The 23,880-nt window shown below is 40.1% G+C and overlaps 4 protein-coding genes across 9 annotated transcripts in view; 1 reads left to right on the top strand and 3 right to left on the bottom strand.

Annotated features, from left to right (window-relative positions):
• Positions 1–8,976, bottom strand: part of ahcyl2b (adenosylhomocysteinase like 2b) — a 35,824-nt gene extending 26,848 nt beyond the window's left edge. Inside the window, exon 1 of one of the 5 annotated variants that reach the window (XM_026362599.1) lies at positions 8,575–8,976. In XM_026362599.1, coding sequence (XP_026218384.1) covers positions 8,575–8,910 — 336 coding nt within the window. In that variant the 5' untranslated portion in view covers positions 8,911–8,976. Of the gene's footprint in view, positions 1–6,840; positions 7,147–8,574 lie in introns of those variants that run through there. The other 4 variants (XM_026362596.1, XM_026362600.1, XM_026362598.1 and 1 more) reach the window with 4 other exon arrangements.
• A 752-nt stretch (positions 8,977–9,728) lies between these two features.
• On the bottom strand, positions 9,729–15,634 carry tmem209 (transmembrane protein 209). The gene is made up of 15 exons (XM_026364409.1): positions 15,581–15,634; positions 15,072–15,231; positions 14,873–14,931; positions 14,628–14,759; positions 14,259–14,488; positions 13,960–14,164; positions 13,428–13,603; positions 13,261–13,332; positions 13,051–13,147; positions 12,784–12,909; positions 12,602–12,699; positions 11,915–12,029; positions 11,660–11,757; positions 10,817–10,890; positions 9,729–10,639 (listed from the first exon to the last, which is right to left on the bottom strand). The coding sequence occupies exons 2-15, from the start codon at positions 15,209–15,211 to the stop codon at positions 10,585–10,587; spliced, it is 1,677 nt and encodes a 558-aa protein (XP_026220194.1). The 5' UTR covers positions 15,212–15,231; positions 15,581–15,634; the 3' UTR covers positions 9,729–10,584.
• An 857-nt stretch (positions 15,635–16,491) lies between these two features.
• prdm4 (PR domain containing 4) lies at positions 16,492–21,459 on the bottom strand. Of its 2 annotated transcripts, XM_026364291.1 has the most exons (12): positions 21,343–21,459; positions 21,062–21,124; positions 20,846–20,961; positions 20,501–20,689; positions 19,549–20,316; positions 19,261–19,410; positions 19,039–19,157; positions 18,867–18,952; positions 18,194–18,321; positions 17,557–18,090; positions 17,185–17,353; positions 16,492–17,026 (listed from the first exon to the last, which is right to left on the bottom strand). In XM_026364291.1, exons 3-12 carry the CDS (start codon positions 20,958–20,960, stop codon positions 16,669–16,671), a joined length of 2,616 nt encoding a protein of 871 aa, XP_026220076.1. In that variant the 5' UTR covers position 20,961; positions 21,062–21,124; positions 21,343–21,459; the 3' UTR covers positions 16,492–16,668. The 2 variants fall into 2 exon arrangements, with proteins under 2 accessions (XP_026220076.1, XP_026220075.1); XM_026364290.1 differs by lacking the exon at positions 21,062–21,124.
• Positions 21,460–22,227: 768 nt separating this feature from the next.
• Positions 22,228–23,552, top strand: LOC113164076 (achaete-scute homolog 4). The gene is made up of 2 exons (XM_026363192.1): positions 22,228–22,409; positions 22,496–23,552. Exon 2 carries the CDS (start codon positions 22,500–22,502, stop codon positions 23,043–23,045), a length of 546 nt encoding a protein of 181 aa, XP_026218977.1. The 5' UTR covers positions 22,228–22,409; positions 22,496–22,499; the 3' UTR covers positions 23,046–23,552.
• The last annotated feature ends 328 nt before the right edge of the window (positions 23,553–23,880 follow it).

The following is a 23,880-nucleotide window of genomic DNA, read 5'->3' as shown; positions in this document are numbered from 1 at the left end:
AATGAAGGAAGAGTGCCAAGACTTCAGGCTCCGCATGTCCTTCAAGGACAAGTTAAAGCTTTCATTAGGCATCTGGTGTTCTAAGAAGCAAACAATTTTAATTAACAGAAATATTTTGTTCACACAGCCCACATGAAAAAAACTATGATAAACCAGAGGTTATTTGAAAATTTCAGTTTTAAAAATGGTTTCAAACTGGGTTAGATAAAGATATATGGCTTTTAAAACACCAATTACAATTTCCTTAGTCAGCTAGTCTAACTATGGTTTTTATGTGTCACACAAACACACGCACACTTCAGTTGTGTAACAGGGTCTTTTGTCCATGAACACCAAAAAGAGCACAGTTTAGAGCCTCAAGGCATAGTGTTCCCATCCAAGAATGGCCATTAAATAACATCCATTCACAATGCCAGCAAAGTGATCAGCATTACTACTAATCAGATCACTTAAAAATCAATGTTTCAACTCTACATGTTGTTCAAATCTAAGAGAAAAAAGGTGGCATAAAATGACGGAGCCACAATACAATGGCTTTTGTACAGCCTGAAAAGTAAGCTGTATCTACTGTATGTATTCTCATCCATCCACCCATCTGATGACCCAGGCAATCACCAATCTCCATCAGTACATGCTTTTCATCACATTAGTCACTTTTCTACCACTCTAACTCTGAGTCAATACCTTTCACTGGACTGAAAAACCACATGAACAGTTAACGTCAGTCATTAAGCCAAGTAAAAGCAAAGTTAAAACCTTTCGACGTAACTACAAAACAAAAGGAATCAATCTTTAGAATTTCATGTTTGTGTTGAATTGCTCAAATAGCCACTTCTCCCTGTGGACAAGGTACAGTTACATCAATAGTACACAGATGGGGCTGGTGCTAAATGGTCTGTTTTTGAATAAAGCCATTATGGGGTCTATGTCTAATTAGGAGTGTGAACTAATTCGTCATTATTAGAGAGGATTTAGGTTTTTTCAAATCCCTGCTAGCAAAAACCTACAATGTGGCAAAAATCACTGTTTAATCATTATTATTTTCCCCAGTCGTGGATGAATTAGAACAGGTTTACCTGACACAGGCCTGAGAGGCCACTGAGGGGCGCTTGCAAAATTATCTCTATGGGCCCAGAATAATAATAAGACCAAATATTTGGATATTGGATTGTTTTGTTGGATAGGTATTCAGACATACTGTAAATAGGCTCTATCTCAGCTTAGGAGCCTGTCATCCCTCTCACTCACTGCAGTGAACATGGGAACACTTTAAGCTGAACGACGACCAGAAAAAAAGTGCCAAATATGCAATTTAAAGCTGGACTACCACGGTGGCACAACAAGCATGAACGGAAATGGCCCAATATTTGGGAAACACTAGAGATTCTGCTCTGACCCACTTGCATAGTAGAAGCAAAACAGCGACCGCAATTCTAAACTGGCATTGGCAGCCGTTTGATTTGGTCTATTTAATTGGAAGGAGGTTATTTATTAAAATGTGTGTGCTGCTGTTATAGCTGCAAACCCAAATAAACCCAAACACATAAACTACAGTAATTTATGAAAGCCCTTTATGTCTGTGGGTCCTACAAGCCAAAGATTTTGCTCAGTGTAATAGCTGGAAACCATGAAATGAATTCTGGGAATACATTTAGCAGGTGGCAGAGGCATAAGCAAAACCTTCATGAACTTGGGTTGAAAAAATAATATTAGGTTTCAAGGACAGCTATCTATAGTATCTACATGTTTAATGGTGTATTTAATAAAGACATGACATATTTTCAATGATATATATATATATATATATATATATATATATATGAATATTTCTCAGTACTAAGACGTTTCCTCTATTGTCTCTGTTTGCCAGAGGTTGGTGGTTTGGCCTGACTAATAGGAAGCAGGGCAGACAGATGGGTGTGTGGGGGTTCATTTCAGGCTTTGTGAGAACTCTTTTGTGATGCAGCACTTTTTGAACACAATGTTGGCCCTTTGTTCATAAGCAGTGCTCCAATATGAAGCTACATTCCTCGTCATGCTGCACAGCGAGTTCAGCGTTAATGTCCACTACTGTCTGCTGATCCTCATGTAAACCCAACACTGTTGGCTTGTGGCAACATGCACACACACATCAATTAAGCTGGCTCTCACTCACTTGTTCACTAGTAACTAAACCTGCTGGTTTAAGATTTCAGACTATACTGGCGTCTTGTGAATACACAGGTTCCAGGAAAAGTGAATGCTCCTTCTTTCTCCTTCATTCACTGTTCCAAGAATCAGAGGCTTGTAAAACAGCTTTTGATGGAATGGTGCGTAACTCAATAAGCTGTACACACTGAATGATAGTGAGCTCCGATGACGAGGCAGGAAATGAGTTTCAACTGGGGAGTCACAGATGCAGATATGTGTGGGTGGTACACTTAGGGAACAGGGAAGCACAGACAAGGAGACAAGCAGTACCAGCCTAAAAACAGAGCGACCGCATCATAGAAACCAAATACTAAGACCCAAGGGCCACATGCCAGAAACCTAGGATAGCTACTCAATTATCTGCCTGAGGATAGGTGTTAGGAGTCCAATATACAGAAGGTGAAAGTTTAATTTGGCACCTCAAGCACTAGCCAGTGTCCTCAGTCCTCACTACCACTGGAAAGTTACATAGGAATCTCCAGAAATTAATGGTAAAAATACTTAAGTAAAGCAAATATAAAATGCTGGCAGATTAATACAGGTTTTTTTCATGTTTTCAACAACACAGCTACACTTATGTCAAGATGACCCTAATAGACTATTGTTTAGAAATGTCACTAAAAGGTCTGCTAGGACCACTATAAGTGCTGCTAGACAACAGACAGATTTCACTGACACTTATCAAACTGCATTAACATTTGAACATTAGTTTATTTCAAAATAATTAATTCAAGCTAATATAATTAGTAATAAAATTAGTTTTATATTGACTCCAGTTTACACCTCTGCTTCTGTAGGGCATCAACTGAAACCACAGCATTTTACTAAATTACACAATAAAATAAAACTCCTTTGACAACTGGGCTAGTTCTACAAATCTTTGTTTAAGGTCTAACATCTGGCTATTAATCATATTTATATACCATAGTTATATTAATTATATTAGAGCTGTGCAATGTAATGTATGTCTATTGACATATTGCAATGAAATACCAAATAAAATAATAATGCACACAAATGAAGTATCAATGCCATCTTAGACAATCCAGTAGAACAATCATGTAGCTGGTCATATTCAGTTTTTGTTGATATTGTGTTAGGAAGGTGCTGAGGTATTCTGAGGATGACAAAATAGACTGTAATAAATATCTGTGATAACTCAGTCATTTTCACTTCCCCAGTTCAATCATGCATCTCTGTAGCAACGTAGCTGAAATTTCCATCTGGACCGTGATGAAGAGATAACTATCTGGCAACCTGTGGGTGAGAGAAACTCAAACTGGTGTAAAGTACCGACAGTCCGTTTCCTCAGTCGGCCTTGGTGGCATGGATGAAGATGGTTAGGAAGGTGTGATTTCACACGCCTTTGCGTGTGAGGTGTAGACATTTTTACGCTGAGAGACGCTGCATAGTGTTTACACCATACAGGAACACAATAACATTGTAAGAAGACAGGGCATACAAATAATATAAGTAAGTGCTGCCCTGGGGTGAGGATGTAACCTTTGGTTTATTTTAAGCAGTTGTAGATTATTTGGAAAGTATTGTTGACTAGTGTGACATGAGGCAAACAGGACCAGCAGAAACAGAAAATGAAAAGTGTTGTGACTTGATAATCCGAGAAAAAGCAGAACGACAGCAGCAGCTAAAGATCAGACAAATCAGGGTTTCACTCGTAGGTCAATAAAAAAGTGCAATAAGCCTCAGTTAAGTGCACTGGGTGCAAAGCGGGCCAAATATACCTCCTGTTTCACAGAGTGAAAGACGCCAAGACGTCACATAACAGCGCCAATGAGTTCCTATAAGCATTTAATTTGAGACACATTTCTTGTTCTGCCGCCTGGTTTCACTGTGGTCTAGACAAACAGCTCTCCGTTTCCTTCATGGCATTTTTTTTTTTACAGTATCACAGCAACAGTGCCTCTCCTCACAGCTAAACAATGTCTTTTAAGCACAAGTGATCATACACAGCAAATGCAAAGATGGACCCAAAAGCATCATTTCCCTTTCGGCATGTATAAAATAATAAATGAGATAAGGTAAACTTTATTGAGTGTCACAGTCACAAGAGAAACAATAGCAGCTGCGTAGTACAGGTAATGATTAACCAGCATTAAAAACATGAACAAGAAAAGCATGAGATGCTAAATACAGTACAAACAATAATTTTATACCCATAAAAGGTCGAAAAGTGATAAGCTGCTCCTCCGCTTTTTCCCTGCATTTTGCATAAAGTTGAGTCCGCACATTTTCAATCAGGGTCCTATGATTATCTTTTAAAACCCAGGTTTTCCAACATTTCAAACTATACTTTATATCTATATATATATTAAACTATAAAATATAAAATACTAAGTACTAATTCTCTGTGCTTCTTTGAAAAGGCATCCGGGAGTGACTGCTGCAGTCCACTTCCTCCCTGTACAATGCATTCTTTGGAGAGGTGAGAATAGTGAGAAACAAACTTGTTTAGCAAAGAACAAAGTGAATGCTGTATATGGTTTGGCAACAACAATCCTTTCACAAAAAACCTCAGCGATTTTCTCATTTTCTATGTGCTCAACATACAAAGGAACACTCCCTCACTCTTTCTCAGTCCATTTTTAAAAATTCACACCATGGTGATCCCCCCCTCCAGAAAGAGCAAATACATGTGTGTGTGATTGCTCATAAAAGTCACCATGAAAACACATCTGGTCCGGTGTGCTATTGAAGAATTGCTTAATTAATTGCTTAATGTCACCCATCAACAATTATAATACCCAACACCCAGGAAACTGACACTTAGAAAACTATGATATATTAACATTTAAAGTTCTTGTAATCATGGTCGAATAACATCTTCATAGCTGAAATGCTAAAAAGCTTTTTGATTTTTGGTAATCTATAATCTAAAGGACAAAACGATGCATCTGAAACCAAGTCACACACTTTTGAATTCAGATGATTCATGGGAATAACAATAATAGTTTTATAATAATAATAATAATAGTTATCCTTAAAGCCATTTGTTAACGACAAACGTTGGATGAGGCTATGAGAAAAAACTGACTCAGATGAGGTAGTCATCTGAAACCTTGCATTAGGGAGACAACGCTGACAAGCGACAGAGCAGTGACTTCTTATCTTTTACAAGGTTAAGTAAAGTCACAGATCAGTGTCTTCTGTTTGTCTCACATTTTTCACTATCCAACAATTTGTATGTCAACTGGGCTCAACAAGTAGCATTATCCTAACTATTTTTGTAACTTGCCACAGCAGAAACTACTACATAACAATTCATCCAAAGGCTTTCAGTGGGTTAAAAATAAGCCAGATGAAAGGTCCACAACACAGAGACACACAAGTGACACAAGAGTGACTTAACAGTATTGTATACATGACCTAACACATGTATTTTTATATTTTAGCAGGGCAGATTGTTTTTAGTCTTTCTCAATACATAATGTCTTTTTCTACAAAGTTGCCCGTAAAGCAGAGCTGCCGCTGGTAACTGTAAGCCTGTTAACCAGTGAGCAGTACCAAGAATACCAGCTTAGAGGGTGACATAACATTATATTAGAGAGGGATAACACGCTGTTCTCTGTGGTCATTCAAAAATATCACTGTGCACAGCTTCCTAAAACCTGTTGGCAAGTTCAGAATCATTTCTGTGAGCAACGCAATGTTTTAGAAGGTGAATGGTTTTGTGTTAAGGCAGTCTGCCCAACAGGTGAATGACCTGCTTCAAAGAAGGTGTCACCATAAGCCATCAGTCAAGTGATCCTACCAACCCAATATTAGACTAAAACAAGGTTTGCCACAGCCTTACTCACAAAGCCAACAGTGGGTGCTAACAACTAGACCTGCTGCCTACCGAGGCATTTGCTTGTTTCCTTCCCTCCTAGCTGGAGGTATCACCCTGGACTTCCCAAAAGCTGGAGATATGCATGCCAAGCCATGCGGTTTACAATGAAACTCATCACTGACTCAAAAAGCTTACATCTGGGCCCAGCTACAACAGAGAGCTGTCTCTTTAATCCCCTCATGTGGTGACATGATAAAGGCATGGATTAAAAGCTAGCCAGTCATCCACTCACTCTGTCACTTAACACTGCTGCCCGCATACTTGCATCATCAGCCCCACTGCTTCACTTACCCTTTACAGCAGTGGGCATTTCAGCAGATGCTCAAGGCCAGGCTGTGGTCCCAAACATTGGCTGTATGTACTGTATTATCCATTACTCAGACTTACTGCTCTGTCTGCATGACATGAACAAAAACAAAAACACTGACCCTAAAAATGCAGACATACCCCTTTTGGGTTAAAATGATCCCTGCAGTTCCTCGTTACATAATAACAGATAATAGTTGGTCCATATAAGCTTTTGTTAACATAGAGAGCATTGAATGCATTACTCTTACCAATGAAAAAAGGCATTAAAGCATGAAATAATTATTTATCTATCCAAAGAATTCACAGGCTGCTAAATAAAAATAATCTACATAGCCAATATGCCTAAACAATATCTGCAAATTTTATTCTAGACATAAGAAGAACTAGCTTAAAAATGTTTTGATACTGTTCTAATGAATATTTAACAGCTAAATTTTACCAAAATCAGAATAAAGAATATCTGTATGAGATGTAAAATGACGGACTCCCTGTACCATAGTCCTGTGAGCAAACTTGGTCTCCTCAATACTCCAGATGTGGCTGCTGCGGTCTGTTTGGTCCGGGTTCATGCTTCCCCAACACTGTGGCGCACCCTGTGAGGCCAGCGTTTCCAGCTGCTGGTTGACTTCCAAACTCCCGCTTCCTGACAGCCTGATGGTCTGAGGTACACAAAGCCATTTGCTCTGAGCTGCTGTGGGTGTGTGGTCCATTCTCAGAGTGTACTATCCAGCTCTTACCCTGTAGGTCTTCTAGCTGAGTTTCCTTAGGGATCATCTGACAGGACAGGATAATCACCGAGGGCTTAATAGTGGATGTTGGTGTTGAATGCATCCCATCCAACTGGTTCTGCCCATCTGACTTACCCTTTCTAAGGTTGGAGAGTAAACCAATCTATTGCTTTTCTATCCCAGTGGTTTGCAGTGAGCCACACAGTTCACTGATGAACATACACAAAATTTGTATTTTACAATTCAAGATAAAAAAAACTTCAATAATCACAGCTGTTTTCAAAAGAATGAGCACAAACGTACAAATTTAAAGTCAAGATTTTCAACATTTCACTTGTTAGCGCATGTGCCTGGAAAGAGCTAATGAACCAGAAAATGTTTCAATGTACACACATCTAAAATCAATTCTTAAATCTGACCACAACTGATAAATTGAAACAGAATGACCGCAGGCTATAAAATCACTTTTGACTATTAAGAACAACTCAGATCAGAAGAATAAAGCTGGCAGCAAACTCAAATGATCCCTTATCTAACAGTTCTTTCCTTGAACATTGCTCTGCATATTCACTTCGGTAGTAATCAAGACTTGGCAAAACACAGACAGATAAGATGTATACGGGGCACAGCCCAGCAGTTTTTGGATTCTTGTTCATCAAGAAAAAATACATTCTGTGTCAGCGTGACCTCTGAATTAAACTACAAGGGCAGGGAGTCCCTTCACTGAAGTACCAATCCTAGGAGATCTGAAGTCACTGCTGTAGCAGATGTATTAAGGCAAAGCCGGCTGTCAAATAAACACACTCCACCAACAAGAAAAACGTGTTTAGGACTAACTAACAGTACATCACTTAAGTAGTTACTTAAATGTTGTAAAGTAAGTTATCAAAGCACTACCAAACAAACTTAATTTGCTAGTATAGTGCTGCTATAATATACCACAAGTCTCAAAACTAGAAGTCACTAAAGCTGATTAATTATTTTTTCATTTGCTGTTGATCAGGCAAAATGTAAACATTAAGTCAAGTAAACTACCTAGTATTTCTGTACGGTCTGATGCCATTTTGTTGTGCACGATTATAAGAAGACATACATCCACAAATAAGAATATATAAATATGTTTATCAGCAACAGCTGTTAGCTTTTTCTCCTTAAAAACCCAAATCTCAACACAACTTGTGACCACAGTTGGGACACTCTTATCCAGCTACTGAATCAGTGTCTTAAGGATTTAACCATGTCCGCCTAAAATAAACGTGTACACGGTTTTTAAACATGTGTTTAGCATTTATTACAACCTCTACGATGTTATTAGCACCGACGGCTATTATAAAAAGCGGTAACAAACACAGCTGAGTCAGCTCTGGGACCGGCTAGCCTGTTAGCATCGCCACACAATGCCAGATTTCCCAGCGATGTTTCACTGCGGCGACGCGCTTCGTGGTGCTTCAGTGGCGGCGATGATATAACAGTTATGGAGGAAAACGTAGTCTCACTCGCCTTTTTCATCCGCGGAGCCTCGGCGACGGTCCCGTCACGGTTGACGAAAGCCTCCCCGCCGTTCTGCTGCGGGTCCAGCCGCTTCATAGCCGACGCTTGCGGCATCTTCGCGGGGTTCGGGGTGAGCAAGCCCAGGCTGCCTTCCCCGGCTTTCGCGGGGGGCTCCGCTGTAGGGGACGCAGCGGCAGAGGAACCGGCCTCGTGCGGGTCGTTCCTGGCGAGGTTCTTGCCGTCCGACGTCGGTGTCACCGGGGATTCAGCCGGTAAGTCTTTGCCGGTGGGGACGTCTTTGAGCTCGACCTCTGCCATTTTCGCTGCCACAACCTGGACTGACATCGCTGCAGTTTCACAAAGTCCTTTTTTTTTTTTTTTTTTCCAGCGCTGAGAGCGAGTCGAGCGGATGTAAGCGGAGCAGCGACGACGGCCAGTTGCATTGTGGTCTTTGTAGTTCCACGAAGTCTCTAAACATGTTCCTCCACAGACCACCTCTACTAACAAGTCTAAATACACCTCTTGTGTTTCACAAAACGTCAATCAACAAGGACAAATAATAAAATAATTAATATATGCTCTGTCTTTAATTGGAAATTAAATCCCACTAAGACCATGACTACGTTTCCTAGCAGGGGAGGCCTCTAAGAGAAGTGCATTATGGGAAATGTAGATTGTAATAAAAGAGGACGAACTACAAAACAAACGAGATTTAGATAATGCTGTCTGTTCACAGAGCAATCACGTTTCTATTTCTACATGATCTTCTAAGTCCAGATGGGGATTCTCTTTATCATATCCCCAATTCTCAGTTTCACGTTTGAAAATATAAAACATCACATTGCACCTAAATCCCTCGTGTTACACATTATAAGGGGGTATACAGATGTTTCACGAATTTCCAAACAAAACAATCCTCAACCAGCGGTGACACATTATTTACTATTTGAAATTGTCGGTCAGTATTTCCCTCCAGCTTCTATTCATTCATTTGGTGTGGTTTCGCAAGATACTGCATCACATTATAATGCTCATGCGGTGCATATGCAGTCATGAGAAAATGGGACCAGAAGTAAGGTCAAATGGTAAAAAATGAACTACATTGCCACCAAGTGGATGTCTATGATAGCAAAGTAAAATGAACAAGCCTAAATTGTCTTTAATATCTAAATTTTATTTTGAAGCATCGTGTGACATTTGTAAAATGTTATTACTGAAAAAAGCAAAACAAATAGGACTGAAATTTCGCAGATTGTAATAAAAGTGTTGTAAACCAAAACTGTCTAAACACAAAAATCTAATAAATGGCATTAGGTGCTCCTTTATAAAAGACATATTTAGCAATATTCAGACTGAGGTCATTTTCCTTTGTGCTCCATTGCATATTAAACGAAAATGGTGTAAATAATGATGTGATGCATTGTGTACTAGTGTTATGGGAAGTCTCCCAATAACAGAACACTTACTTACACTGATATGTTTTTACTAACCTAATTGAGATGATTTCAAGCATGTCAGGAGCATGCCTACAGCTGCAGCCATTCATTCAAATGCAGGCAAAAATAGTATACCAGTTGCAAAAGATTACTGAAGTAGGAGAATCAAAAGTCCACAAACACTGTATTTACATTCAAACCAAATGGGTAGGAGCCCTTTGCTATTCATCAATGTTGAGGTATATTATTTACAAGGCTGCCATGCTGGTACATTCTCAAATCAGAATATCAATGTTAAAAAATATATCTCTGCATTGTATTGTAAGCACACTGTGGTGAAACAGACTCGTGTTCTTAAAATGTCAATGACAATACAGCATGCGGCCTATGTGTAGACTAAAACTGAGTGCGTGTCCAAAAATGTGCATTTATTGTAATTTCAAAGTGAAGTGTTGTTTTTCCCAGCATGCTCTTGAAAGAGCAGTCCTTATGTTGAGGTGATATTCCAACAAATTAAGTCAAACAGTACTAAGGAGGGACAAAAATCCACTTTCAGCTGTTTGTTGATGTGAATTATGATGCATCAGTCTTCAAATATCCACAGGATGTTCACCCCAGAAAGGCCAAGATTTACTCTCCTGAGGAAAATATGAAAGCAATTTAATTTTCCTACAGAAGACAAATCATCAGTTTGAACATTTTTCATTTTTAATGACCTTTCAGATATTACTGAATCCTAAACACAACTAAACAGCCTTTCATATTATTTTGAGGTAGACAGCCTTGTACAGCACTCTAGGAGAAACTTTACTCACCCCAGCATCCCTGACTCCTTGGTCTTAATGACATAGAGGAACATGAGGATTGTGTGGAACAGGTTGTTCCTGCCCTGTAATAGAAATCAAGATAAGTTCATGACTTTGCAATTAAAGCGTTGCTGTAGAACAAGAAAGTCCTCAACTCTTATTCATCATGGTGCATGCTCTGATGCCCTGCCCTGGTTGCTAGCTGTTTTTTTAAATATCTTTTTAAATACAGGAAAGACAAGAGGGCTCCCATGTACAAAGGTCACTATGCTTTATCAGTATTAAAGGACGAAATTCAGTGCAGCAATCATAAGATACAATCTCCAACTTAAAATTAACTTATAGGGCACAAGGATAGTTTACACACTATTTTTGTAAAACAAATATTTTGAGTTCAGTTTTATCTTCCAAAATTCATAAAATTACATTATTGTGTATTATCCAAAAGATTATGTCAGAATACAAATACTAATAATCTTAAAGAGAAGATTCATAAACAGACTAGCTTGTCTAATGTTTTGTGGTATATAGTGTTGAAAGCTGCACTGTGCAATAATGTACATAATACCTGATGCAGAGTTATGTTTCCTAAATATTGGAAACCTGCATGTTTCAAGAGTCGATTATTTAAATACTTATTTAAACATAATTTGAGATTATGTTTGATTTAGTGTGTCACCACAGGAACACATAAATAGCATGTGTGCAGGATGCAACTGTGAGACAGGCATCTCTTGGGATTTAATTTTAACCAAGTATATGCAAAATAAAAGTACAAGTTGCCAACAGCCTGAAAAATAAAGATCTGAAAAAACAAAAACAGTGAGGACACTGGGTGGTTTTTGCTGTCACCTTGGGAAGACTGTAGATGTGTCCCTGGTAGATGAGCTGGTAATGAGGGGGAGTGGTGCTGCTTTGGTGGATGCAGAAGAGGTTCTCTTTTGTTACATCTATGAGTTAATATAAACAAAGATACAGGAAATGAAACACCACCTATAACTCAAATATAAAGAATAGCTAAAAGTAGATATTGTGTTTTAAGAATGGCCATCACTAGCCTTTCATATTCTTCCTTCCTATGTATTGTATGTGCATCTTTTCACTTACCAGGCTTGTCTGGGGTGTGGCTGAAGTGCTGTGAAGTGAAAGTCTTCCCATCTGGGTACTTTGGGTGTGGAGGCAGTCTGGAGTCCAAGTATGTACAAAACACATGCATAAGGATCTGAAGGGATAGATTATGAGACTATGGTTATGATAAGTATTAGGCAGAGATCCTAAAGCCACCCAGACTGTTACTGTAAGATGTCATACAAGTATTGCTAAACAGTTCATAAATGGACATCTGAAGGGTGAAACAAGTTGTTACTATAGCAAATCCCCAACCAGCAGAGCCTGTTTTATTAATTATATTTGTATTAACAACAGTTTTCATCAGTTATCCTTTTGCTGATAAGGATTTACACAAATATAGCAGTGTTACAGCTGAAATGTATCCATACTATCTACATTAAAAATGTTTCATTACTGTACCACTTCTCTCCACCTCACAACCAGTAAAATAACTACATCTGATATTCCTGACTTACTGTCCTGAGGTCACAATATCCCTGGTTTCAGTTTATAATTTAATGGAAATATGCATTTTTGTATTCTGGTCCTTATCCTTAGATACAGTATTAATCTGAAACTTTGGGTTTTGGACTGCAGGTCAGACAAGGCATACTCTTTGGACTTTGGAAACCTGTACTGTGAAAATGTTGTAATGTGCGCATCTGTCTGAATGTGTGAACTCACAGCACAGTCAGTAGGAAGGTCTGTGTCCCACTTCCTGTTCTTCAGATCACCACCACCGTTCCAGCGGAAGGAGCTCATGCAGCCGCTGTGAGCCAGCTCTGAGAGGGCAGAAAATGTCATTTTTCTTGTCCCTTGCCCAAATAAATACACCTATGTGTGTCATGTTTTACAGCTGAACCTACCTTTTATTCGGTCTACTAGATATTCCTGGTTTGGTGTAACGTCCAAGTACTGGACAATAGAGTTCATAGTCGGAATGGAGGAGGCCTTCATCACTGCTGCCTGCTTCAGACTGCTTATGCTGGCCTCTGGTGGAGTGAAGCAGGGAAGTTAGACCCCAAAATATTGTTAGTTAAGATTGGAATAATGACTACTGCAATAAAAATGTATATTCTAACTATTATATTTATATTCAGAATTTTATACATATACAGTAACAGATAGTTTACCTCCTATCTGAAGCTCAGGGCAGCCCATCCTCCTCAACTGACTGTTGACAGAGTCTATTTCCTTGACCAGGGGAACCATGATGGTGTCACTGATCCACTGCACAAGACAAATGGCTTTTACTCAAACCAAATTTAGGTTGTATTCTATGTATAGTCCTTTGTTTTGTTTTTTGTTGTTTGTATTTTTTGAAAATAGATTTTCACACTCACATTTCTAAGCTTTGCAGTCCAGCTATCAATGCAGTCTATTACAGGACGACTGGTTGTAATTCTGGCCCACACCTAGGAAGGGAAAAATATACCTTCTACTCTGACACAAACAAATTAAGATCAATCAATTAATGGCACAACAAACCATACAATGCCGATGTACAGACCTCCTCTGCAGCCTGTTTGGAGCTCAGATCAGTTTCATCTTTGTGGGCTGAGGGTGCCTGAGATCGGCAGGCTGGCTGGTACAGAAATTTCCTTAGACTCTGGGCGTAATCTCCTACTGAGCGGTTGTAGTTCCAAAATGTTGGACTGTGGCTTGGAGACACAGACTCTGGACTTCCTGTAAAGGCCATCAATGAATTATTATATCTGCAGGGTTTCATTCTACAGTCAGCTATTTACATTTACATCTGTGGCATTCAGAGAACACTGAAACCTGAGTTATTTACAGAACGCATAATTTCCAATCTTGTTACAGGCTCTACTTTGTGCTGAACACCAAACACTGATTACTGCAGTGTATTTTCTGTGTCACTTCGTTCCTTCTGCATGTTCTAAACAGCGAGTGAGATTGTATGTCACACAGACTTTCTCCTGCTGTGTGCTGCATGGGTGAATGCACAACTCTGCACAATCCCTAGACCCGATTCTACAGACATAGCTTGGAGAGCACCTGTGAAAAGGGCTATATTGTACCTAGCTGGCTGTGGTGACTCTTCTCCTCCTCTGTACGGAGGAACCTCTCTAGGCTTTTCAGATCTTCCATGTAGTCCTCCTTACTACCTGGGGAGTTAAACACTGAGGGAGAAGTGCGGTATCGAGCTCTCAAGCTAGAGCTTTCTGCTGGGCCAATGCTGCTGGGGTAGGGAGAGGAACCAGGGGATGGACTGTAATTTAACACCTGAAATAAGAACAACAAAGCAGACACAAAATAAGTTTGAAGATGTCCATTAAGTTGTACCAGTATACTTATTTCAGCGCTGTAATGAACATACTTTTCCAAGAGCCACTGATGGGGAAAAAGGACCTCCCGCACTGTTTGGGGTGGATGGGTTGCTGAGAGAAGGGCTGTATCCAGGTACACAGCTGGGGGAGAACTTTGGGCTGGTGGCGGCTGGTCGGGAGGGGCTGAAACTCAGTACACTCTGCCCCTGTAGTGGGGAAGACTGCACTGGGGCTGGAATCTCCTTTTTTTCTGGCTTCTGGGGTGGAGAGGCCTGAATACCTGGAAGGGGGAATGACAACCAACATGCTTTTTAATCCCATACTCAAACCTAAATGCATTTATACAAATATAGAGAGAAAGTGAAAATTAAAAATTTGCAAGTCAAATGTCTGCCTGTCACCAAAAAACAGAGCCTCACTTGTGTTTCTAAGCCCCAGAAGACGATGCTGCTCAGGGGACACAGCGATGGTGGATGGAGCCATTGTGTATTTGAAATACTTCCAGAAGTCAAAAAGAGCATTTAGGCTAAAAAGAGAGGCTAGCACCAGTTCTGTAAATGTAGACAGGAGAAATTTTGAAAAACACAGTTCAGACACAGCATTTAATACTAAATATAGATTGCTGCTATTAAAATGGTGAAGAGAAAGTGTAGTGCAACCTCACCAATGTACCAAATAGGCCAATATGTGATGTTGTAGTACCGGCTCAACAATTTCCCTGACCTATCAGAACAGTAACAAAGACACACACGTCATTACAATGTGCACTGGAAGACAAAAAAACATTTGATGGTCCAGAAGGGCATTCCTGGAAGAACAGATTACTGCCTGAGTGGGCAAGTTACTAAACTTCAGCAGCTTACATTTCAGTGTAAATCATGCCAGCCAGGGACACGTTGAGCACAGCCCAGGCAAGGACCACTTGTCGAGCCTGCTCCTCTCTCCTCATCCTCAGAGCCCTGTCTATTACACTGGGCACACCCTCCTTCGGTGGGCTCAGCATGGTTTTATCACTGTTTCAGGCTGGGATAGGGGACAGAAGAAAGACACGCTGAGACATAACGACCACACAGTGCCTTACACTGATGAGTATAATTAAAATGTAAAACCTTCACAACTAACATGTAGCGCTTACAGCTATCCTATTAACTAGAAACTTTACTAGCTTAACGTTACTACATCCAAGAGCGTTACAAACATGCTAAGCTAGCCAAACTGCTAGCTAGCTAAAGTTAGCTAATCTACAAACAAAGAGGAAAATGCAGAGAAAGTACATAATTTCAATTTCTGCTTCATTCCTTGATGTCTAAGAAATAATACCAAGACACAGCTAAACTACACACATTTTGCATTAAATACAAATAATTCATACCACGCTGAAGTGAATGACAACTGCGGCGCTGCATAGTTTGTATTTAACCGGAAGCTATTATACGTATTTCCGTATTAGACGACGCTTAAAAATAAAAGCACCTTCGATATAAAATAACAAATCATGCTGTTTCTTCAGTGAATATTCTTTCACATAATTGAGTTAAAATTGTCTAGTGTAGATTTAAAGTCTACTATTTGTCGTAAAATGATTAACTGTATTTATATTTTAATCACAAATGTACATCCCCAGTGAACATCATTATATTGACCATGTGGAGGCACTTTATCATTACCCACACTATGTTGCATACGGACAGTCATGTATTCAGTTTTAACAGCTACGATCAACAGTATTTAAACATGGTAAAAACTAATTAATAGTTAGCATTTGTAGTTGATGTTTTCAACTACAACTCTACCAACTCTAAATTGTATCAGTCAACAACAAAACAGCTGTAAATGTTCATTTATTAAAACAATATGCAAAAGAGAGGATGGAGCTTTAACATTATATAAATAATTAGTCAACACAATGAGGAATATAACATGAATGCCACGATACCTGTTTCCTTTCACAGCACTTTAAATAGAAATAAAGAAAAACCTGCTTATAATAAATAAAGGTTAAAGCACAGGCCATTTACCAACTACATATGAGAAGGCTCAAACAGCAAGAAATGGCATCAGAAATTTTAACTGATGATATGTTACTATAAATGAACAAGAGACATTTACACCACATTATTGGGTGAGTCAAGAAAAATCGGATCAGTAATGTGTGATAGCTTGCTATATATAAAAGCTATCAACCAATAATATTCCACTTCATAGAAACCCACATATTCATCAGTTGGTTTTAAACATGACAACAATAATTTTAGCAGCACTGTTTCACTTGTGAAAAAGCAAAAAAAAAAAAAAAAAAAAAAAAAAAAGAAAGAGAGAGGAAAAAAAAGACAGTTAAAATGTAATAATTACGTAAGATGCTATTAAAAATTATGACAACTAATATTTGGCAAAAAATAGAGGTAAACATCAGTATGTTAGTAAAATTAATAAATAAACATCTCATGAGGCACAGTGTTGTCAATGAGAGGTTGACAAGGGTTTTTCAGAGTTATATTCTCTAACATCTAAACCACAGTCTTCAGTATTGGCCGAGTCAACCAGTCTCTCTCCTCCTCTTCCACCCCTGCTGTCCTCCTCTTCCTCCTCTTCTTCCTCTTCTTCCTCATCTACATCCTGTTCCTTGCGGGATGCTCTTTCTATCTTGGGCCCTTTGCATATCTTTAGGTGACGAGTGAGGTGGTATTTGGTGAGGAAAGCTTTATTGCATTTCTCACAGACAAAGTCTCTGCGGCCCTCGTGAGAGTTCATGTGCTTCTTCAGGTGATTGGTCTTGAGGAAGTGTTTGTTGCACTTTGGACATTGTATCCGGCGTTCGCTGTGGTGGGAAAAGTAAAGAATATTAAGATGAATTACCCTTTATCAGAGACAGCATATATACTGTACACAATACTTCAGTACAAAACAGGTGCTTGATCAATTGGTCTGCCAACTTGTAAGGTAGCTTATCTAGACTACAATGAATATTTTACATACTGTGTGTGAGAGTGCATGTGCTGTTTCAGGTCATGTTTCCTGATGAATGCCCGGTCACAGAGGTCACATTTGAGTTTTTCCGCACCAGTGTGGATGAGCATATGAGACGCCACATGTGATTTCTGTGTGAATGACTTCTCACAAACTGTGCATCTATAGTTCTTCTGGCCTGGGTGTAAGGGTAAAAAAAAAATTTCAGAATATGAAATTGTTTACAAACACAGCTTTGGTACATATATAATCTTGCCATATTAGATTTTTTAAGTGGATGGTTGGGGAGACACAGGAAAAAAATGGGAAATTCATATGACAAGTGTAGCTGAAATCAAAGCTTAACATCTCTATCCATATTGCCATTATCCCTGTATTTACCTGTGTGAATCTTGAGATGCATCCTGAGGTTGCTGGGATCACTGAAGGCCTTACTGCAGTATTCACACTTGTGGGGTTTCATCCCCACGTGCCCCATGAAGTGAACATTGAGCTTAGTGGACGTAATAAATGCGCGTGAACACATGCTGCACTTGAATTTCTTTTCTCGCACATGGCCCTGACCCTTTGCTCTGGATGTAACATTATTAGAGTTTCTATTACTGCTGCCTCTACTGCTGCTGCTGTTGTTGTCATTGTTTGTCTGTCCTGCAGCATGAGTATGACAAGGCCATGGTGAAGAAGAGGAGCTTGAGGTCCCATTGGTTAGCTTCTCTTCTTGGTGAGTGTGTTGCTGTTGTTGTTCTTGTTGCTGCTGTGGCGGCTGTTGCTGTTGTTGCTGACAGTGGTCCTGCTGCGATGGACTGTGACTGTGTGGAGGCTGGTTATGGCTGCTAAGATGAGACTTAAGCTCAGAAAAGGAAGAGCACTCTTTGCCACATTGGCAAATCTGGCCCTCAGGTACCTGAGGAACACCTGTTGAGACACAAAAGATGGTAGCATAGTGAACATCAGTTAATCAATAATCATCTCAGCAGTTATGATTGTCACTATACATGATTATCACTTGTCATCTCACCAATCAGTCTGCAATAGTCTCTGCTGTAATAAAAGAGCAGCTCCTGGTCCGGATGAATCTCTGTGGTTGTACAGAAGAACAATTTACCATTGGCAGGGTACGCCACCAGGTTCTGCTCTTCACGGGTCCTAAACACAAAAACACCAAAGTTTGAATATATACTAATAATGCAAACTACATTAAATTGTCTAGTATCTGCTTTAATTTGAGTATGTTTATGTCAGCATAAAAAGTTAGGCTTTAATGGTTTAATGGTTCAAAAGTAACTAATACATATGAAATCAAAATGCCCATACATTTTTCTATATTTGAAAAATGAAAAGGATTTGTAATTGTCTTTCTACCAGGTCGCTTTCATATAAAAAAAATTTACAAAGTAAAGTTTACACAGTAAAACCAGGTGTTGATTTTATCAAACTACTTATGACACTTCGACTGTCAGACTTAACCTTTCTCTATCATCTTCTACACTTGCATTGCCACCTATTTACTCCTGTTTATACACTGATGTGATCCAACAAAAATTTAAAATGAGACTTGGCACTCTAATGCAGCATCCATTATTTCAATTAGTATGAAAGTTATGAAGCACAAAAAAACTATCTGTAGCTGTCCAAATGCTTTCATAAATTAACACTTTTCACAAATCTAATATTATGTTTCTGTGTTATACCTTGCTTTGCGGACAAACATCATCCAGTTGCATTCATTCTCATCGGTTGTAACGATGTAAAACTCCAGCACATTGTTGTGGTACATCTGAGATAGAGAAGATGGTTTATTGTCTTTTAAAATTGTTTGTGACAACCACAGCTACTGTGACCAACCAATGCTACTGAACCGACCTTCCATATTTGAGGTGTGTCTTTTTCTGGCCAATCAGACAGGTCCACGTTACTACAGTGCTGACCAACCATTGGTCCAAAGCATGTCCTTGGAGGAATGATATCCCGTGCAAATACTCCTAAGAGGGATGTAAGCAACATTATAAAAGTCCATAGGATAAAAGCTCTGGTCTGTCATACGGTTAAAGTTGCACTATAGTTTAAGGACGTTTAATCTCTTACCAAGCGGTTCATCAGCCACTGAGATGCGCAGGCACAGTGGACGGGGCAGAGAGAGGCGAGCCCGACTTTGGATGGGTGTGTCAGGGATGAAGGTGACTGGGCCATGCTCTGGACAGTCTGAGGTATATGAGCACTCACATAGTGTGCACCCTGGATCAAAAGAGCAAAACATAGTACAGGTTAAATAGTTTGAGACACTACACTAACAGCTTCTTAGTAATGTATGCATCATCCTTATTTAACTTCAATTCTTTGACTGAAATAACTATTACAACCACACACACTCACAGATGGTGTAAGCTGTCACCATGTTCTCCTTGTTGGAGGTAGAATCCTCTAGATGCAAGGTGGAGTTGACCAGCACCAGGTTGTTTTCTGGACCAAGTGACACCTCTGCAGTGATGGGGGACACATTTACTGCCTCTAGCCCCATTCCAGAGTGCCCATGGAGAGACACTGGCTGAAGTTGACTCTGATTGGCCATGGAGCCTGTGAGCACTGCACTGACGACACCTGAATTAAGCTCTCCGTTTGAGTGGAGCTGCTCCCCAAGTCCTTCTCCTCCTACCCCAGCATTACCCACTCGGCCCCCCATATGATCTGGCTCCATCACCACTGGTAGTTCAAGCACAGAAGGCCCTTGTAGGGGCATCACGCCACCAGATGAGTCCACCCCAGTCAGGCCCTCATGAGGCTGAGGTTGCCTTCCCCCTCCAAGCTGCTGCTGAGTGTCAGACACTGCCACCACCCCGACTCCATCCATCGTAGCCAGTTCCTCTCCCATTCTATCAGGAGTCATAGGGCTGCTGACACGTGACTCCATGGCTAATCCTGTAGAGTCCAGGTCATGTGCACCTGTCTGGTGGAGGTCTCCCTGACCACTGACCTGCCTGGAGTCCATGGGCACAAGGCCCTGCTCCAGTGGGCCACCAGGGCCACTGTAGGGATCCAGACCTGAAGAATTGTTGCTGGCCACAGAGAGGGTCCCATCCATGTTAAGGGTGCTGGGGTGAATGTATTGAGGTGGTGGACGGTCTGCCAGATAGGACAGGATACCTGGCAAAGACAGGTAAAGTGGCTTTAAGTAGTTTGTCACATGTGCAATGGTACAATATAGGAACTTCTGAGCTGAGTTTCCCTACATGATCTCATTGAATTCCATTGTAAGTTCTATGTCCCTACAGAGATCTAGGTAAATTTTAGCAGAGATGACCTGGCTGAGACACACACACTAACTCACCTGGCAATATGTGCCGGAAGTAGCTGCTCTCCAGGTGGGGGTATGGAGGAGGTGGCAAAGAGTAATTCCTCTCTGGCAGACTGCACATCACCCCTCTATCGCTCAGAGGACCCATGGGGAGCATCAGTGACAGGGCAGAAGGAAGAGAGCCCAGTGAAGGACCAAGGCTGGGGATTGCAACTGGCATGCCTGCAATGCATCAATATTAGAAGCGAAGAACAGTGTGTTGACAAAGCAGCACATATTGTGTTATAACATAATTCAGACAAAGAATATATGATGTTTACTCTCTTTGTTAGAATTGAAGTCTTGTAAGTCAGTGTATGGCTTGAAAAACATTCATACCTGGAGTGGGAAGAGGGTTGTGTGTGGGAGAGGTGGGCAAACCCAGGTGGCTAGCACTCACTGAAGGCACACTGAGCTGGTCCATGCCCACAGGACTCAGGTTCATGTCATTCATCCTGCATAAAACAACACTACAGTTAAACCAAGACAAAACATTGAGCTAACAAACCAGCCAACATAAAGTATATGAGAAATACATTAGCAACATTAGCTTACCTGAAATCAACAGCTGATATCCATCAGCAACCCTGTATAGCTGAACGGTGCTTTAATATTTATCTTCCCGTGAAATAAAACACGTAAGGCGTCAATCTTATACAGCTCATTAACAAATCAAACATACTTTTAGGCGTAATTTAACATGAATGCTTTGAAACTAGTTAGCGAAACATCAACCACTGCTGTCACACTGCTAGCGTTAGCATAACTTGCTCCTATGTAAATCGTCAAAGCAGAAAATACTCAGAAGTTTCAACTAGGTAAAAGCACAGAAATACCTCATCAAGTTCGGAGGTGTTGAATCATGGCAAAAACACTAATTATTCCAGCAGGGAGATGCTTTAAAAGCAACAACAACAACACACCAACACAATAGCGCCCTGAACGGGGCCATGACGTTCACAACACACTGTTTGGCGCATGCGCTGTATGTGAATGTGCGTGGAGCCGTGTTCAGCTGATCACAGGTCAGTTTCGCTCCAGTGCCTCAATGAACCAAATGAACCAAAGTGCGCGTCTCTGCTGGGGCCAAGAAGACAAAGGCCCCCTCAAAAACACATCTACATGTCAATTTTGATATTTGAGTAATATTAAACATTAGACTGAAATGTTTTAACAGGCGTCTGCACTTTGATCTTAAGGGAAAAATGCTGAATTGATTGTTTTTTTTTTACTTATTTTATTTTAGGGACAGTTATTTCCACTGCTGTGTAGCTGCCAGCATTTGCTTTTTTACTGTCTCTGTCATCAGATGCACAAACATATACAACATTACTAAAACTGCTGTTAAAAATGATAGAAATAGTGTACATTCACATATAAAGGCAAAATGTGAAGGATCAAAATGCAGATCGCATCTAAGTTGCAGGCTTTCGGGTTAATAATTGCAGAGTGGCAATCTACAGGTAGTTATACATAGCCTAAATAAATGATGTCCTACTAAACTGCGTTAAACTGCTAAAACTAAACGTTTTATTTATTTAATGGACGATTTATGGGGATCAATAAAGTTAGTTATAACTAACTTTATATAGTATAATCCATAGGGTTTCCGTGATAGTATTTGTCCCAATGAGAACTGATTCACCGTTGTAACGGAAGGAAGAAAACGTTGTGTAAACAGTTTTATCTTGATGAGGAAGCTACATAGCGGCATCTCCGCCCTGGATCACACCCACCCTGTCTATAGCCTAAAAACCTCAACAAACAAGTTGTCACATTGACAAAGTTCTGATCGGAGAGAGCTGACTTTCACAATTGGACGTTAAATCACGACTAAGTGGCGAGATTTGAAAGGAAACCTGCTCAAAATAAACGCGAGATGATTATGAGGAGACTGTGACAAGTGAGTTGAAACGATTGCAAGTCAGCTGATGCAGAATATTATTGCTTTCTAACTGTTTTCTGTACATGCATGCACTGCGTTTTTAGAAGGATGTCGTATCACAGCAAAGAGTTCATGGATCATATTCCTTATGTACCTCCGCTGGCTCTCCACGGCATCTCCATGGACGACGGCGGTGCGCACTACAAGGATGCGCTGCGACTCGGACTGCCGTTCCACTTAGACGCGGCATACCTCGACCCTGTGCACGGCCAGAGGTTTGCCTACAGACGCTTTTCATATTTCCCATTTCAAGGACCTCTGGGCGTGTGTGATTATTCGTTCGAGCCTGCGTTCATTCGGAAACGAAACGAAAGGGAGCGGCACCGAGTGCGCTGCGTAAACGAGGGTTACGCGCGGCTCAGGGAGCATCTGCCGCAGGAGTTTGAGGACAAACGGCTCAGTAAAGTGGAGACTCTGCGAGCAGCTATTGACTATATCAAACACTTGCAAAGCCTGCTGAACTTGAACCTGTCCGAGGTGGAGATATCGTTTGAAGAGGCGCGCAATCATGCGTCGCTGCCACAGATAACAGAGTGCAACAGTGATGGAGAATCCAAAACTAGACTCAGCGACAGCAGCGAAATTATTTACTAGCGGTGTCTCGCTCTCTTTCTCTCTCTCATAATTGAAGACTCAATTAAGATTTTAGTCTATTTTGTTACATATTGCAATGATTTCCTTCAACAAAACCTTGTCTTTCTGTTGACCAGTACATCATTCATTGTCAGTTAAACACTGCCTGTACAAGGGCATAGGCTGTAGTCAAAAACAGTGTAAGGGTCACTTTTTTGTCTCTGTTGGGACATTTGACATGTTTATCACTTTAACTCATCCTGACAACTAAAAGTGAATTCTGAGCAAGCCATTGTTGTACTGTTTGGCATCAAAGCCTTTGTAAAATTATTATCTAAAATGTAATGTCTGGTTAAAAACTACTCTAAGAAGTAACAACAGAAAGGCTACCCAACAATCAAATGTTTTGTGTAATGCAATTTAATATGTCAGATTGTTATATTTCCTTACACACCTTCTGTTCATTCCACTGTTGCTGTATTGTTCAAACCACTGAAATAAAACTATTAAAACATTTGTTATGTTAAATAGCTGGGCACCTTATTCTCATCATCTGAATGCATTGGTGGTAATGTGGCATGAACACCTTGCATGTAAGTGACATTTTGTCTAATCCATCTGATACACATAGACATTCTCATATCTTTGACTATAACTTAGTCAGCCTGCTATGAACAAGGCAATAAGACATTTAATTAAAATAATTTTGTTTCATGAATCATCATCAATCATATTCTGATCATCGTCATAATCATAATCATAATCAGGACAGTAGCACAGGCCCACTGCACAAAAATGACAACTATGACAAAAAGGTTTCTAGTCAGAAGAAAGCCTTGCTTGTTGTTTTTTGTTA

Source organism: Anabas testudineus, chromosome 23, assembly GCF_900324465.2.
Source record: "Anabas testudineus chromosome 23, fAnaTes1.2, whole genome shotgun sequence".
Taxonomy (NCBI): domain Eukaryota; kingdom Metazoa; phylum Chordata; class Actinopteri; order Anabantiformes; family Anabantidae; genus Anabas; species Anabas testudineus.
This window is presented reverse-complemented; position numbering and strand designations above follow the sequence as displayed.

Coding starts and splice junctions, on each gene's coding strand:
- LOC113164076 (XM_026363192.1), top strand. CDS start 22,500: ATGTCGTATCACAGCAAAGAGTTCATGGATCATATTCCTTATGTACCT.
- tmem209 (XM_026364409.1), bottom strand. CDS start 15,211: ATGCTGAGCCCACCGAAGGAGGGTGTGCCCAGTGTAATAGACAGGGCT. Junction 14,932..15,071: donor GGCATGATTTACACTGAAAT/GTAAGCTGCTGA, acceptor CTGTTCTGATAG/GTCAGGGAAATTGTTGAGCC. Junction 14,165..14,258: donor CATCAGTGGCTCTTGGAAAA/GTATGTTCATTA, acceptor TTCTTATTTCAG/GTGTTAAATTACAGTCCATC.
- prdm4 (XM_026364290.1), bottom strand. Junction 20,690..20,845: donor CAACCCTCTTCCCACTCCAG/GTATGAATGTTT, acceptor GATGCATTGCAG/GCATGCCAGTTGCAATCCCC. Junction 18,322..18,866: donor ATGTTTGTCCGCAAAGCAAG/GTATAACACAGA, acceptor TTTTGTGTTTAG/GACCCGTGAAGAGCAGAACC.